The sequence below is a fragment of the Elaeis guineensis genome, chromosome 14 (genome assembly GCF_000442705.2).
Source record: "Elaeis guineensis isolate ETL-2024a chromosome 14, EG11, whole genome shotgun sequence".
NCBI lineage: Eukaryota > Viridiplantae > Streptophyta > Magnoliopsida > Arecales > Arecaceae > Elaeis > Elaeis guineensis.
In genome coordinates this window covers 63,837,994-63,854,845 of record NC_026006.2, presented here as the reverse complement: position 1 = coordinate 63,854,845, position 16,852 = coordinate 63,837,994, and the positions used below count along the sequence as shown (strand labels likewise).

General features: G+C 42.3%; 1 protein-coding gene across 1 annotated transcript; it reads right to left on the bottom strand.

Annotated features, from left to right (window-relative positions):
• Positions 1 to 10,195: 10,195 nt before the first annotated feature.
• LOC105057176 (wound-induced protein 1-like) lies at positions 10,196 to 11,132 on the bottom strand. The gene has a single exon (XM_010939667.4). It carries the CDS (start codon positions 10,797 to 10,799, stop codon positions 10,467 to 10,469), a length of 333 nt encoding a protein of 110 aa, XP_010937969.1. The 5' UTR covers positions 10,800 to 11,132; the 3' UTR covers positions 10,196 to 10,466.
• Positions 11,133 to 16,852: the final 5,720 nt, after the last annotated feature.

Below are 16,852 nucleotides of genomic sequence, written 5' to 3'. Positions count from 1 at the left end.
GTAACGCTTGTGCAGCTCGATATCAAATAATGAGCTCTTTTGGAAGTTAATTTTTAAGCTGGTAATGAGTTCATAAGCATATAAAATGAATTTATTGTTAGAGATGTGTACTTTGGATGCATCGTTGAGAATAAGAATGTCATCTGTATATTGGATACAATGGATGTGCCCAGAAATTTGTGGGGGTCCAATTAGAGCATCCGAGGCGGCTGCTATGACAAGGTTGGCACGCCAAGATTTTGAGCTGTAGCAATTTGATCTGAGCTTGAGAATGTTTATGGTCAAATTTGAATCACTTGCAGAACTACCGATCTGCAATGTGCATGTCCCGATTAGTAATTTCTTCTCTCCCTGTACCAAAACTAAGCTTTAATGGGATTTAAATAAGATGATTATTGAATCAGCAGGATTGCAGCTGCATTGACATAGATCATGCATCTGAATTATTTGAATCTTGCGTTGATCATCTGATTGAGTTCAGCTTATATATATTTGCCTAAACTCATTTGGTTCTGCACCTATCTATCCCAAAGCAGTAAGAGCCACATTGTGGGAGCTCATGATCCACAAATAATTGAAAAGGAGAGGTTAATTTATTAACTGTGTTCATGAGCAATGTTATTTAGTCCACCACAATAACATGCTCCTGAGTTCGTTCCTATGTTCAACAAAGCAGTTGAAATGTTGAATGTAGAGTCTGACTCCTCTACAGCAGATTGCATCAAGCGGATAAAGTCTTTAGAAAGATCAACCTAACTTAAAGATCGATCTAATTGACCTCTGCTCGACCTCACACTAATTTGTCTCACCTACCATCAAGGTCATGGTTGACAGTGAATGGAGGAAATAGGGCCCCATTTTAATGGCCCTTTTTCCACCTTGCATTGATTTATTCTCCTCAAGGATGGTTTTTCGGTGCATGTCATTTTTATCATCACTTGTCGGTTGGCATCTTTTTTGAACACATCTTGACATATTCCATGGTGAATATCGAAAGATAAGCTCTCATGTTGCAAATTGGATCTTTCAATTGGAAAATTTGAGAATATGCGAAGTGCCAACGTCTCATAATCTATACTATACCATAGGTGACAAAATTCGCCTCTCTCCATCTAGTTAGCAACAATAAGGTTCGTCTCTAATACTATGGACTCCACTTTTGGTGTCCTCTTTCATGGCCATGTTTATAATTCCTCCACCAAGAGAGGGAATGTTCTTATTCGAGCATAGTTATCATGGTTCTGGGCATCTTCTTATCAGAGATGCGAGACAAGCGATCTATTGGCGTTAGGTGGTGCTTCAATGCCTCAAAACAAAGGGAAGTTTTTATACGTGATAAACGGTTTAAAAGATGAAATCATACGCAACATGAGAAAGTGTCTCCATCAGTGACATGACAGGTTCAGTCTAACATGGTGAAGAAAATGTCTGAAATTATAAAAACTTTGGTCCCCACCTCACATAAAATGGCAGGCATGAATTATAATTACTGCAGCCAATCCCCTCGTCGTCTGATCGTCGGGAACGAGCGTCTGCAAAAAAAGTCCGCACTGATCGAAGGTGACTCCGACGGAGACCCTCCGACGGTCAAGTCAGAGAGGAGACTAGGCAACAGTAGAAAAGAATCAAGGAGCTCAGCGAGAGAGAGAGTAAGTCCAAGGGTTTCGAAGGAACCTTCTCCAGCACTGTTGCCTTCTCCATTTTATAGTAGAGCGCGGCAAGGCACCGTCATTAATAGCGCAGACAATGGGAAGAGTTGTTAAATCGCCGGGAGCTGTCAAATCGTCGTGGACTGTCAAATCGCTGCGGGTTGTCAGAACAAACCCATGTCCTTGACAGGACAATGCTCCAGGGTGGTCACACAGCACGTCCTTGACAGGACAGCAGCCCATAGCGGTCGTACGATATTTGGGAGGGCTGGCCGACCATACATCGGTATTCGGCTGTCGGGACGTCGGGTGATGACCCGGAGGCACCGTCGGCTGGTCTGGTGTCTTGCTTAAGTCGGACGTCGGCTGCCACTCCCGACAGTGAGTCGGTAATATGGGTTTGGCCGCTCGGTCGGTCGGGAACAACATGGGTCGGTTCGACCGGATATTGTCAGCAGCCGTCTGTCGGGGTCGTCCGTCGGCCGTCGGTCGGGGTCGTCCGTCAGTGTCGTCCGTCGGAGTCGTCCATCGGGATCGTCTGTCAGGGTCGTCTGTCGGTATATCCCAACAGTTGCCCCCCCACTCCTGAGTCTGATGTCGTGTTGGCTCGCGTGAACACGTGGGCGATGGCTTCGGATGAAAGGAGTGGTTTTCCATCACGTCTTGTCCCGACTCTGGCGATCGCATCAACGAACGATCCGATGTCGGTCGTTCCGACTGTAGGTCGAGCGTGCACGTCGGGTCGGAGGTCGGCCAACCTCTGAACGTAGCATGACACGATCATCCCGTAGAGTTTGATAGTCGAGTAGCATCCAACGTATCCGATAGTCGAGTAACGTCCGACGTATTCGGATAGGATAACGATGGCAAGTCGAATATCCATTGTCCAGCCCTTGGTCGGGCGTGCGCATCAGGACGTATGATAAACGGTGGCAAGCCGAATATCCTTCGATCGGTTGTGACCAAGTCGGTATGTCGCAAGTCGAACCGCGGTCGTCTTGGCGTTTTGCCGCTCTTAGTTGAAGCTAAGTCGGCAAGTTTGCCAACCGCATTGGTCGAGGCCTTTTGCCCTCAGAGAAATAGGCCGTTGATTCGACGATCGACAATCGAACCGTGGATTCGATGATCGACGATCGAGCCACGTTGGTCGGCGATCGAGCCGTTGGTTCGACGATCGGGCTGCGTTGGTCGAGACCTTTTGCCTTCAGAGGCCGAGGCCGTCGGTTCGGCGATCGGTGATCGAGCCTTTGATTCGACGATCGACGATCGAGCCGTGTTGGTCGGGGCCTTTTGCCTTCAGAGGTCGAGGCCGTCGGTTCGGCGATCGATGATCGAGCCATTGATTTGGCGATTGACGATCGAGCCGTGTTGGTCGAGGCCCTTTTGCCTTCGAGGCCGAGGCCGTCGGTTCGGCGATCGGTGATCGAGCCGTTGATTCGACGATCGGTGATCGAGCTGTGTTGGTCGGAGTCTTTTGCCTTCAGAGGCCGAGGCCATCGGTTCGGCGACCGATGATTGAGCCATTGATTCGGCGATCGACGATCGAGCCATGTTGGTCGAGGTCCTTTTGCGTTCAGAGGCTGAGGCCGTCAGTTCGATGATCGACGATCGAGCCACATTGGTCGGCGATCAAGCCGTTGGTTCGGCGATCGACGATCGGGCTGCGTTGGTCGAGGCCCTTTTGCCTTCAGAGGCCGAGGCCGTCGGTTCGACGATCGATGATCGAGTCATTGATTCGACGATCGACGATCGAGCCGTGTTGGTCGGGGCCTTTTGCCTTCAGAGGTCGAGGCCGTCGGTTCGGCGATTGGTGATCGAGCCATTGATTCGGCGATCGGTGATCGAGTCGTGTTGGTCGAGGCCCTTTTGCCTTCAGAGGCCGAGGCTATCGGTTCGGCGATCAGTGATCGAACCGTTGATTCGACGATCGAGCTGTGTTGGTCGAGGCCGTCGGTTCAGCGATCGATGATCGAGCCATTGATTCGGAGATCGGCGATCGAGCCATGTTGGTCGAGGCCCTTTTGCCTTCAAAGGCCGAGACCGTCGGTTCGACGATCGGTGATCGAGCCGTTGATTCGACGATCGACGATCGAGCCATGTTGGTTGAGATTTTTTTGCCTTCAGAGGCTGAGACCGTCGGTTCGACGATCGGTGATCGAGCCATTGATTCGGCGATCGACGATCGAACTGTGTTGGTCGAGGCCCTTTTGCCTTCAGAGGCCGAGGCCGTCGGTTCGACGATCGATGATCGAGCCGTTGATTCGATGATCGACGATCGAGCCATGTTGGTCGAGGCCCTTTTACCTTCAGAGGCTGAGGCTGTCGTTCGGCGATCGATGATCGAGCCATTGATTCGGCGATCGACGATTGAGCCATGTTGGTCGAGGCCCTTTTGCCTTCAGAGACTGAGGCCGTCAGTTCGGCGATCGATGATCGAGCTGTAGATTCGGTGATCGGCTATCGAGCTGCTTCGATCGAGGCCCTTTGCCTTCAGAGGTTGAGGCCATCGTAGATTCGGCGATTGGGTTACGTTGGTCGAGGCCCTTTGCCTTCAAAGGCCGAGGCCGTCGTAGATACCCTGCTCCTTCGATCTCTATCAGGATTTGCGCACGAAGAGCGAAAAGAGGGATGTAGGAGTCATACCTGCGATGCGTTAGTCTCAGACTCTGTTGTCGGGACGAGACCCATCTATCGGTGGGGCTTGCTGGGTTCAGTAGGAGCTCGATTTTTCTTCCTCTTCTCCTTCTGACCCATGCTCTCAGTCAGGCACCGGTCGAAAGCTCCTTCGTCCGCATGCATGTATTTGTACGCGCGCTCCAGTAATTCGGCATAAGTCTGGGGGAGGGTCTTGTCCAAGAAATAGGTGAACCGAGACCCCCTTAGTCTCCTCTTCATGGCGAGATAGCCATGTCTTCATTGAGGTCCCGGACCTCAAGTGTGGCCGCATTGAACCGGGCCACAAAGTGTCGTAGAGTCTCATTTTCTTCCTACTTGAGGGAGAAAAGACTGTCTGAGGTTCGCGGTGGTTTCTGGTTGGTGCTGAAATAGGCCACGAAAGAATGTTCGACCTGCCCGAAGGAGTGGATACTTTCTGAACGGAGGTCGGAGTACTAGGCCCTGGCAGCTCTGCGGAGTGTGGCGGGGAAGCCGATGCAAAGGAGGGCATCGGTTGCCCCTTGGATTGTCATGAGAGCCTTGTAGCTCTCCAGATGGTCAATTGGGTTAGTGGAGCCGTCGTAAGGCTCCACGTCAGGCATCTTGAACCGACTAGGGATCGGTTCGTCGAGGATGAATTGGGAGAGAGGTTGGATGGTCCGGAAGTCGACGTCGTTTGACGACTTCTGTCCATCCGTCTGGAGCTAGGCAAGCCGACGGTCAATTTCTTCAAACTTACGCTCGTAGTCGTTTAACCGTCGGTGTTGAGAAACTCCAGGAGTCGATCCTCCCGATGAGTTTGAGAGTGAGGCGGACGGCATCCGCGACTGCTTCTCCCTCCTTGCTCGCTCCAGCTGGGAAGGGGAGGGACGTCGAGACCGGCGGGCGTCACGCCGTGGCCGCCTCCTCCCTTCTCGGTGAGAGTGGTGAGACGGCTGCTCTTGAGGAGGAGATGAAAGTGGACGCAGGCGTCGGTGGCTGCTTCTGGACGGCATAGGATGCGCCACCGGTTGTTCTGCCGGCGGTCACGGCAACTGAGTTGGTTATTGCTGGAGATTTTTGACCGCATCCGTCAGAACAGTCATTTGCCGCACGATCGCCACAATCTGCACCTCCGTGGTCACCACCGGATGCGGAGAGCTGGGCTCCGCCATGAAGGGTGAAGGAGAGGGCTCTTCCCGATGGGAAGAGTGCCTCGCCGACCCGGTAGCTCTCGATCGCTGAGCTCTGATTTTCGTCATCTCGAGAGGTCTCTGAAGCTTTAGGGAGCTTGCTATCTTACCTCTGTCGAGTGTACCCCTTCCTGGCGCGCCAAACCTATTGCGGCCAATCCCCTCGTCACCTGGTCGCCGGGAATGAGCGCCTGCAAAAGAAGTCCGCACTGATCGGAGGTGACTCCGACGGGGACCCTCCGACGGTCAAGTCAGAGAGGAGACTAGGCAACAATAGAAAAGAATCAAGGAGCTCAACGAGAGAGAGAGAGTAAGTCCAAGGGTTTTGAAGAAACCTCCTCCAGCACTGTTGCCTTCCCCGTTTTATAGTAGAGCACGGTAAGGCGCCGTCATTAATGGCGCAGACAATGGGAGGAGTTGTCAAATCACCGGGAGCTGTCAAATCACCATGGACTGTCAAATCACCGCGGGTTGTCAGAACAAACCCATATCCTTGGCAGGACAATGCTCCAGGGCGGTCACACAGCACGTCCTTGACAGGACAGCAGCCCATAGCGGTCGTACGGTATTTGGGAGGGCTGGCCGATCATACGTCGGTATTCGGCTGCCGGGACATCGGGTGATGACCCGGAGGCACCGTCGGCTGGTCTGGTGTCTTGCTTAAGTCGGACGTTGGCTGCCACCCCCGACAGTGAGTCGGTAATATGGGTTCGGCCGTTCGATCAGTCGGAAACAATATGGGTCGGTTCGGCTGATATACCTTCGGTCGGATATTGTCGGCAACCGTCTGTCGGGATCGTCCATCGACCGTCGGTCGGGGTCATCCGTCGGAGTCGTCTGTCGGGGTCATCTATCGAGACCGTCGGTCGGTATATGCCAACAATAATTTAGTGGATGTTTGTTTTTTCTGATGCAAGAAAACTTGATGGATGGTGGAAAGAATGCAAGTTAGGGATGGCAAAATTAACCCGACCCGATGGGTATACACCCTACCCGAACCCGGTCAAACCCGAAAAATAGGGTTTGACTGGGTTTGGGTTCGAGTTTGGGTAAAATCCGAAAATTATAGTACGGGTATGGGTAGGGTATGGGTAGTGCTATTTTCTACCCGAACCCGACCCGAACCTATGGATATGGATAATATCCGAACCCATATCCGAATATATATATATATATATATATATATATATATATATATATATATATATATATATATATATATATATATATATATATATATATACACACATATACATATATACATATCCGAATACATATATATATACATACATATATATATACACACACACACACGTATATACACACACACATATACACACACATATATATGATCTCTCTCTCTTTCTCTCTCTCTCTCTATATATATATAATTATATATATGTATGTATGTATATGTATGCATGCATATATGTATGCATGTATGTATGTGTGTGTTAGAAGTGTGTATGTGCATATGTATGTATATATATATATATAATTGGTAATTCTATTTTTGATTGATAATATGCATAAAATTATTTTACTTTTTTTTTTTTGTATAGAATGGATGGGTATGGGGCGGGTATGGATTGGGTATGGGGAAATGGGTTACCCACGGGTATCCCCGAACCCGTTGGGTATGGGGATGGGTATCTCTTTTCTTACCCGATTGGGTATCGGGTAGGGTTTGGGTATAGGGTATTAAGTTCGGGTTTGGGGATGGGTAGTATACTACCCGACCCAAATCCTACCCATTGCCATCCCTAATGCAAGTGTCCATTTTTTTTTCCCCAAAAAGAGTTTCCAAGAGGTTTGCATTTTTTTTAAAAAAAAGAAAAAGATAGACTGCCTCTATCCCCTCCTTGCAAGGGAGTAAATCCTTGGCTAACATGAAATAAATCACCAGATGCGTTCATCGTTGGTTGTGTCACATTGTACTCAGGATCTTTGGATGCTTGACTCATGGCAGCTCAGGTGCTCTTTTCTACTTTTTCTCCCAACTAATCTTTTGGAGAAAACAAGAAGGTGGTTACATTGAACAAAGTTAGGTTTACCTTCCAATGTCCGGACGGCAACATGGTGCTAGGAGGGTGCCAATTGTCCATAAATGGGTAAACTTTTTATGTTGATGCAAGAGACATGGATTTAATTATTACCATTTACTTTGTTTGTATTCTAGACTAATTGCCAATCTGCTCTCCAAGTTTCAATGAATAGGAGGGAAAGCGATTTGTGGTACTACATCCTTAGTTAATAGTTCTCTCCCCAAAATTTTCCTTTAAATTTTAGGGTTGGTAAATGCTGAGTGTTGTAAATAGCATTCTACTATAACGGAAACTCGGTGTCCATATTAGATCAAAACCAATTTTGATGCATGGTGTTTTCACCATCTAAAACTATTAATGCAAGAGTTATGTTCCTCGGTCAATGCAAAACTTGCAACATGATCCACCTACTACACCATGGTTCTGCATATATAGAATTATTTGTACTTTAATTTTTTTTTCATATCTTGATAAGTAGTAGGGCTTGAAGATTTCAAAATAATATCCTTCTTCTTTATATAATAAATAAAGATCAAAGGAGAATTAGTAACCACTAGGATCTTTTATCAAAAAGACTAAAAAAAGAAAAAACAGTTGGATTCTGCCCTGCTCAGTTAGTCTTTGATTTAGTTGAGAAGATGGGAAGTAGGTGGACCGAGTGAATCGTTTTGAGATTTCTAGGGTGACTTAACAATTTCATGCCTCAGCACCTGACAGCCACGTTTAAGTACATGAAGTCGTGTAACTTGAGTTGGGTTCGACCACCCAAGCCGTACCTATACCACTTGTGACATCATAATCAGATTGCTGACCAAAGACCCGTTCTTTACCCAAAACAATGGGAAAATAAAAGACCCGTACCTATACCACTTGTGACATCATAATCAGATTGCTGACCAAAGACCCGTTCTTTACCCAAAACAATGGGAAAATAAAAGACCCGGGCATCATTGGCACTACCACGGTTTGTTCATCTATATTCTTCATATTCCCAGCAGGAGTGGTACAATACACCGGACCTTATCCTTCTAGGAAAAGTCAAAGTAATATCAACCACAGAATAAATTATTCATGCCATGAATTTTGCAGAATAAGAGGTCTATAATAATAACAATTAATTGAAAAGTAATCCATTGATGAGTATGATAGCTGAGATCGCATAAAATATACTTGCTGGCAGGTAAATAACTGTTTTTGAATATATTTTAGCCTGGGATAACCAATGTAACTTGATTTTTAGGTGAGGTGCAGGGAGGAAATGACCATCGAAAATTAATATACAATGGGAAGCTACTGATCATTAGCGGTAGATGAGAAGTTAGAAACCGAATGATGACATCTCAAGTGAAAATTAATATGGGCTCATATGATTAAGCGTATTTTAGTATATATAACTATCAACTGTGTAATGATGTATACAGTATACCTATATCAAAAACCGTGTTATAATGTATAATAATAAGCATTAACTAGCACCACCTGTGCCCACCACTGGTATTTAGTATGGATAGCCATTTTTTTTTTTTTGTTGTTGTTGTTGTTGATGATACGATGGAATACTCATATAAATTTAAAATAAATACGATTTAAAAGATCAAAAAAACCGAAAAACAAATATCATGGACAGCTTCACGAAATATCCACGAACGCTTTCTCCGCTTTCCCGTGGGTCCCATCAATGCAGCTTTTAAGAAGCAGCCGAGTCTTTGAGACCTTATTTGATTGTAGAGGAGGAGGAAAGGTATAGGCAGAGGGGAAAAAAAACATATTTAGTTGGAGATTTTAAAAAAAATTATGAGAAAAAATAATTTTTTCATGATTATATTTTATAAGAAAAAAATATTAATGTGAGATATAAAAAATTTTAATTTCCATCTACCCAAAGTTGGAATATTTTTTTTTCGAAAATATCATTAAATTTTTAAATAGAATTATTATTTTTATTAAAGACATAACAGATATTTTATATAATTTTTTTAAAAGGTATTTAATTAAATATATGAAAATCTTTTTTTTTGTTTGAGACATGATAGCACCAATTTTTTTAGAAAAAAATATTCTAAAGAAAAATACTTCTCGCAGCCCAAAGAAGGATTCGTTTCTTTGTTGCACCTTTTCTCACCCCAGCTGTCAGCGACTTTTACCTTTTCTTCTCCGACCCCACCTGAGAGCGAGTGGGTGACTTAGCGGGTGATCTTAGGAGAAGGTTGGTATTGATCTTCTCCTCGTAAAAGAACTCGACAGCTGGCGTACATACCCAACATCCCATCTCACCGTACACGTGGCACAGATCTGTCTACCAGCCAGACGCGTTTGTACTTTTCCTCATCTTTATCTGAAAATTTTTGCAAGACAGCAATCGTGGCTACCATTAGAATAGAAAAATAAAGTGCTCTCGGTTGTGGCTCGTGGTGGTGATAGCTGTCACGGGTCCAATCCCACAATAATTCTTTGTATCTAACAACCCCTTGCTTTCTCTCGAGATTTCCCACTCTATCACGCATCGTATCCACTTCCGCTACTTGTATCAAACGAAACCGCTTACGTGGAAACTGCTGTCGGGTGGTTTTCCGATCGCTTGGCAACTTCACCGCCGGTCACGCCGCTCAACATTTTTAATAGTTCCACACTTCAACATGTCATCATCTAATGATAAAAGGTTAACTTCAGTTCGTTTATTAAAATGACGACACAAGTATATTTTATTGAAGATTAAAACAAAGCAACTGACGTCAGAAGAAGAAGAAGAAGCGGAGAAACAATCCCTCTTCCTCATCTCTGAACACACACAGACAAATTAACCAACCACACACACAAAAGACACAAAAGCACACCCAGATCTAATCTAACCCCTGACGCAAAGCCACACAGGGGGATCACACGAAGGCTTCAGCCCATCAAACAAACTTATTACTAATACTATTATCTTAGGAGATTATATATAATTAGATGGCGAGGACGAGGCCGGGGAGGGACCTCCGGGCCTGGTCGGGGAGCTTGCTCTGCCAGACGGGCAGGCAGTGAAGCTTGGGGACGTTGGAAGAACTAGAGTCGCCGGCGGCGGCTGCGCCGACGCGGGTAACGGTGACGGAGGTGTTGAAGTACTCCCTGACCTGGGTGATTATCCCATCCGGGGAGACGGTCCAGGCGTGGACCCAATAGAGAGAGCGGGTTCGGTCGGTGCCCTCGACGAGGACAGTGGAGCCGAAGGCCTCGATGGAGCGAAGGACGAACTGGAAGGATTCCTCTGGAGAGGCGCCGGTGAGGAGGCGCATCATGTGCTGGTGGGAAGGGGGGCCATGGAACCACCACTCGATGTCCGGGGCCAGCAGCTCATGCACCTTCTCCACGTCCCTCGCGTTTAACGCCTCATACAGCGCTCGCACCACCCACTTGTGGCTCTCTTCCTGTGTCTCCACAGCTTCTATCTCGTGTTGGTTAGCCAGCTCCGCACGAGCCCCTTGGCTCTACAACAGCAAAGAAGAAGAACAAGAAGGGAGAAGGGCGAGGAGGAGGAGGAGAAGATAGGAAATACTAGAAAGGGTGGAGGGTTTGGGCTTAAGAAAGGGGCAGCTTCGGATCAAGAAACGAACAGGGGAGAAAGATGAGGATGGGGTTGGGCTTTTATGGAGGAAAGAGGGGTAGGGTGGATACCTGGATGGGGTGTGAAACATGGAACACAGGATACGATGCAACGTGGTGACGTGCACCTGGTCGGTTCCTCCCCACCTACGCAAAGCGACAAAAATCAAGCCACTAAATTTGACCAACTCGTGTGGTGTGTAAAAGTTCTTGCTATGTGTGAACTGGCGTGGAACCCATTTTGTCCTTGTGGGTCGGCCTTTGTGCGAATCCGGGGCCGTGGCATGCGGGGAAGGCAGATTAGCCTGCGGTTCTTATATCGGACAATGCGAAGTGTCATTTGTGACAGCTAGTGCGCGCTTTGGCCCACTGGACTCTGGCGGAGAGGAGGCTGGGATGGTAGATTGTAATTAAATTATATAAGAAATGTGATTTGCATTAATAGTGACTGGTTTATCGATTAGTGCATTTTGCTTATCAACTGTTCCAATCTTTAGGAGTGGACAGAGGCCATATATCCATCCTTGCTCTGATCTGTTGGTAGCCAGATATGTTGTTCTTCTTGCTTATTGGACACTCTCGGTTGTCAATTAATTTAGGACAATATGATACTGTTAGCTGATTGCATCGGATTTGTTCGTTATTTAGTGATTCATTGCACCAGGATTGTTGGCATTTTCTTATGATTGTGTTACATGTTCCTCATGCGGAAGATATTTTTTCATCATCCAATACATGTAAGAAATGTTTATCATTCAATGCTATCAATAAATGATGGTTGATTTCCACAAATTTTTATTGCATCATATAATTATAGAGGAAAACAAAATAACATGGTAGCACAACACAGGATGGTCATGTGGTGCAATAAAACGAGCCAGATGAGGAGGTTGACCCAGCTATGGAGCAAAATACGGAACAAAAATGATTGAAATAAGTAATTTGGGAAAGTTGTACGAGTTTGCTTTGGTTGCCAGATTTACAAGTTTTGTGGAACAAAATATGGAACACAAGATTAAAATCAAGATAAGCATGAAAGTTGGATTGCGATAAGATGGTACGAAATTACGATGATAAGAAGTCGTGCCGTATTTAATATTTATATATATTTATACATTTGAGGAAGTCATGCCATATTTATATGGTCATTGGTAACAACACCCCAATACGGTGCTTGGCAAACCGATATTGCTATTCATGTGGGCCCGTTGATGTTGTGTGGCCTGGCAAGAAACCAGAATAGTTGCGCTGGTCTCACCATGCGAAAGGAAATATGTCAAGGAGAGAGTCTTTTGTGCCCCCGTAGGCAGTGCAATAAATTTAGAATGAAATGTACCAACCAATTATTTTAAAGCATACGACATGCTAGACATACATTTAATATCATATAGAATCTAATATTTTTTTTATTAATTTAAAATAATAAAAATATTTTTTTCATTTATATAATAAAAAAAAATAATATTTTTATTTTTTAATATTTTATATAATTTTTTGTGAATATATATGATGTGTTAAACTATATATATAATTTTCTGTATATTTATGACATCTTGAATAATATAGATAATTTTCTGATGTTTTGTATGGCTTTCTATGAATATATACGACATCCCGAACAATATATATGACATTCTGAACAATATTTATGGCTTTCTAATGCTTTATATGATTTTCTGTGAATATATATGACATCTCAAATAATATATATGTCTTTCTATGAATATATATGATGTCCGAATAATATATATGATTTTCTAAAGTTTTATACGACTTTCTGTGAATATATATGATATCTCAAATAATATATATTATTTTTTGTGAATATATATGACATCCTGAACAATATATATGACTTTCTGATGTCATATAAAGTGTTAGAAAGTCATATATATTGTTCTATATTCATAAAAAATTATATAAGATATTAGGAAGTAATATATGTGGTTCAGAACCTCATATATATTCATAGAAAATCATATATATTGTTTGAAATATCATATATATTTACAGAAAGTCATATAAGATGTTAAGAAGCCATATATGTTGTTCAGGATGTCATATATATTATTCGGAATGTCATATACATTCACAGAAAATCATATAAGACGTTAGAAAGCTATATATGTTGTTTCGGATGTCATATATATTATTCAGAATATCATATATATTTATAAAAAAATCATACAATACATCGAAAAGTCGTATATATTATTTAAAATATTATAAATATATAAAAAATAGTATATATAGTTCAGAACATTATATATATTTACGAAAAGTCATACAAGATATTAAAAAATAATAATATTATTTTTTTATTATATAAAAAATATTTTTATTATTAAAAATTTAAAAAAAATTAAATAATATTACATATCCATCTCTTTCAAATATGTTACGTATCTCAATATTATTAAATAATGTATTATTATTGTATCGTACGTGTTGCACAAAGTATTACACATGTGAAGAAAATTTAATTAGGATGAGATGAGACAATATTTTTAAGGGATCGTCCGGCTTTTCCATATCTTTCCATTTATATATATGTATTTTTTTTCTCCTCCCACTTTATTCCTCATACATGCCCCTATGCTCCAAATCTGATGTCACGTCATGTCACTCTACTCCAGTCCATTTGATGGAACCTATTCCGCCTATCCCCTTGGGACTTAAACCTGAATCCATAATAATAATTAATTTTAACAGACACCAATATAAATTAGATATCAAGAATATAGATATAATATATAAATTTAATAATTAAATTTTTATAATTCTAAAATTAAAAATTATTATTAAATAAATGATAAATCAGATTAATAGTATATTTGTGGGATCATTTATTTTTTTAAAAAAATTATGAGTATTATGCAAATTTAAATAAAATTACAAATAAAATAGAATATTTAAATATAATTTAGATAATTACCTATTCACATTCATATATATATATATATATATATATATTTATATATCCTATTTTATTTATAATTATATATAAATTTAAATTAAATAATTAAATTTTTACCTAATAAATCTGAATATAAAAATAAATCTGGAAGAATATTATCCGAACTACTTTCATTCCTACTGAAAATTTACAGCGTCCCTGCTGGGAACCTTACGGCGAGAGAAAGCCACCGCGAATATGACTTGCAGCAACCTGATTTAACTGGTGGGAAAGTGGTGAAGTATCAAGGACGAGATCACTTTATCACCTCCACCTTTTTCTTTCTTTCTTTCAACGTTACGTCTCCCTCCATGTCTAAAAGTTGTGCAAGGGTTAAAACAACTCATGCCGATCCGATTTTGACATAATGTTTGTCCCAAGTAGTAATCTTTGCATCATGCCGGCTAAGAGGAGCGAAAGCAACGGCTCTTGGGGGCCCTTCGGTTGTCGTCCTGCACTGGCTTGCGAGAACGACTTCCTAACTTCACAAACGATTATTATGTTATCACGCCAATATCTATAGCTTCTTCCTTGATTAAATTTTTAGAGGGTATATCGTCTCACTCTTATACAGCGATTAGATTTTCCTTTGGAAACGTATGGCTGCTCACAGGTGTCTGATGCTAGTCTATTAGACGAGACAAAACGTACCTCTCCGCTATCCCTTTTTGGGGGACAACAGATATTTTTATCTCTGGTAGCGTGATGGGAACAAGCTCCAATAACAATATAGATATGTGGAGCGGGGGGTCCAGGGACCATCCAAACTTCCAGTTAGGCCTAGGTGGTCCATTTATTTGTCATTCGGGCTCCTAGACTTCCAGGATTTGCTCTACCACTAGCTACTTGTATCCATTACTTTTTATTTAAGTTCTAGGCTTCTAGCTAGTTTATACGTTTGGTCTAATTCAATGTATGCTCCACTTAAGTTGGATATTGAAGTTTATGCCTTCAATTCCTGCATAAGAATCGGGACTCGTTCTGTTGGTCATACTGGTCATACCTCTCTGCCTCGCAACTAGATATCTTAGGTTTAAATTTGAGAAGGTGCATTTTCGACCGTTTGTCCCCGGCTATTAGACCTAAATAATTCTAGTTATTTGGATCTTTTTTGACTTTCTCTTCAAAAAAAAATAATCTATTAAAAGATGTTAAGTTCAAGACATGCATGAATCAAGCTATTCCAAGTCCATTTGAGATGATGCTAATAGGTGCTCGAGAGGCATCCATGTCTAGTGCAACAACGACGTTTTGTTTGTGTGTGTATGTGCTTAAATTGGCTTGCCAATGAACTACTCTAGAGAGAAGATTCTCCAACTTACCGACGGTGGGCTCAAAAGATTAATTAAAACTGTAAACTAATATATCTTTTTGAGTGTGTTGTTGTTTTCTTCTTCTTTTTTTTTTCTTTTTTTTGAGGAAATATCGAGCTCATGCGCAGAGTCCTGGCTGGTGGCGTTGCAAGCAGTGGATTCGCGAGCGTGCAGAATTGCATAAGGAATCAAGATGAAGTTGCACAAAGCAGGTGCTTCCATGACTGCTGCTTTTCTTGAAGATTGATTTAGGGGTTAATTGCATGTCAAGGGCGCACAAGACTGTCCCATTCTCTCAAAATAACTGGTTATGTGGTTGGCTTGTTATTTGTTGTGCATTTTTAAGCTGATTATTATATCCTATAAGGTAAGAAAAGACAAAAAAAAAAAAAAACATTGCAGCGAATCATAATAGAGTGATCTATTTTGCTGGGTTTGTATTTGGAGCAATAAATGATGATGGTTGCCACTAGAATCCGTCGTCGATTGAGGTTGGTAAATGAATGAGGCGACAATATGGTTGGACACTCTCCAAGATGAAGTTGAGAAGAATAATGAAGCAAGGATACTTGAAGATACAGCGATCTAGACTTCTTCCAAGCATTGTCGACCTGCAAATCAAATCATCTTGCCGAAGATTTGTAGGTGGGAGATCTTCTAATATTCAAATCAATTGAATTCTAAGAAATAATGAGAAAGAAAGTGTATGTGGAGAATGCTACGGGAAAAAAAAAAAAAACTTCTTTAAGAATCCTCTGATTCTCATTATTTATAAAAAAATATCGGTAACCCTTACCGAAATAGATGAGACGTAGGATAATCATTTAGCAACGATTTCTACCATGCAATAACTGCACGATAACATATATCCATATTCTTTTGTAGTTACAATTGTTTTAATCGTGCACTTATGGTTGAGTAGGTGCAATTGCTGTTGAGATTGTGTCACTTCAGTTTACCCAAAATCTAGCAAGCAAATATTCACTACATCAGCGATGATCATGAAATATCATAGAATTGGAAAAGTTGTTCGTGATGATGCCTGCATATTGAATTAGCTACCTAAGACAATTTTTTCTTGAAAAAGTTGTTTGAGAGATGCCTATCATGCTTTGTCTTATGGTCGTAAGATTTTAGGAAGCCGGTGTGGGCGGCAATGACATGACCTTGAAATTGGGTAGGCATCTACCAGGAGATTCTCATTGCTGGAGAAATCTATGCTCTCTGTATTATTCCAAGCACATCCATTCTTTGAAAAAGACAAAATATGCTTTGTTGGATAATATAAAGACAAATCTCCCTTGTGAGTTTTTCTTTTAAAAAGTATTCCTAATGGGAAAATTGATTCCAACGAGTAAAAGTTTTCTATGGAAAAAGTTGTGCTTAGGAAAGTTGATGCCCGTGACCACCGACGCATGGCTGGTTGTAACGTTTAACTTTTGTTTGAACCTGCCAAAATTAGCCTTTGTGTCAGGTGTAA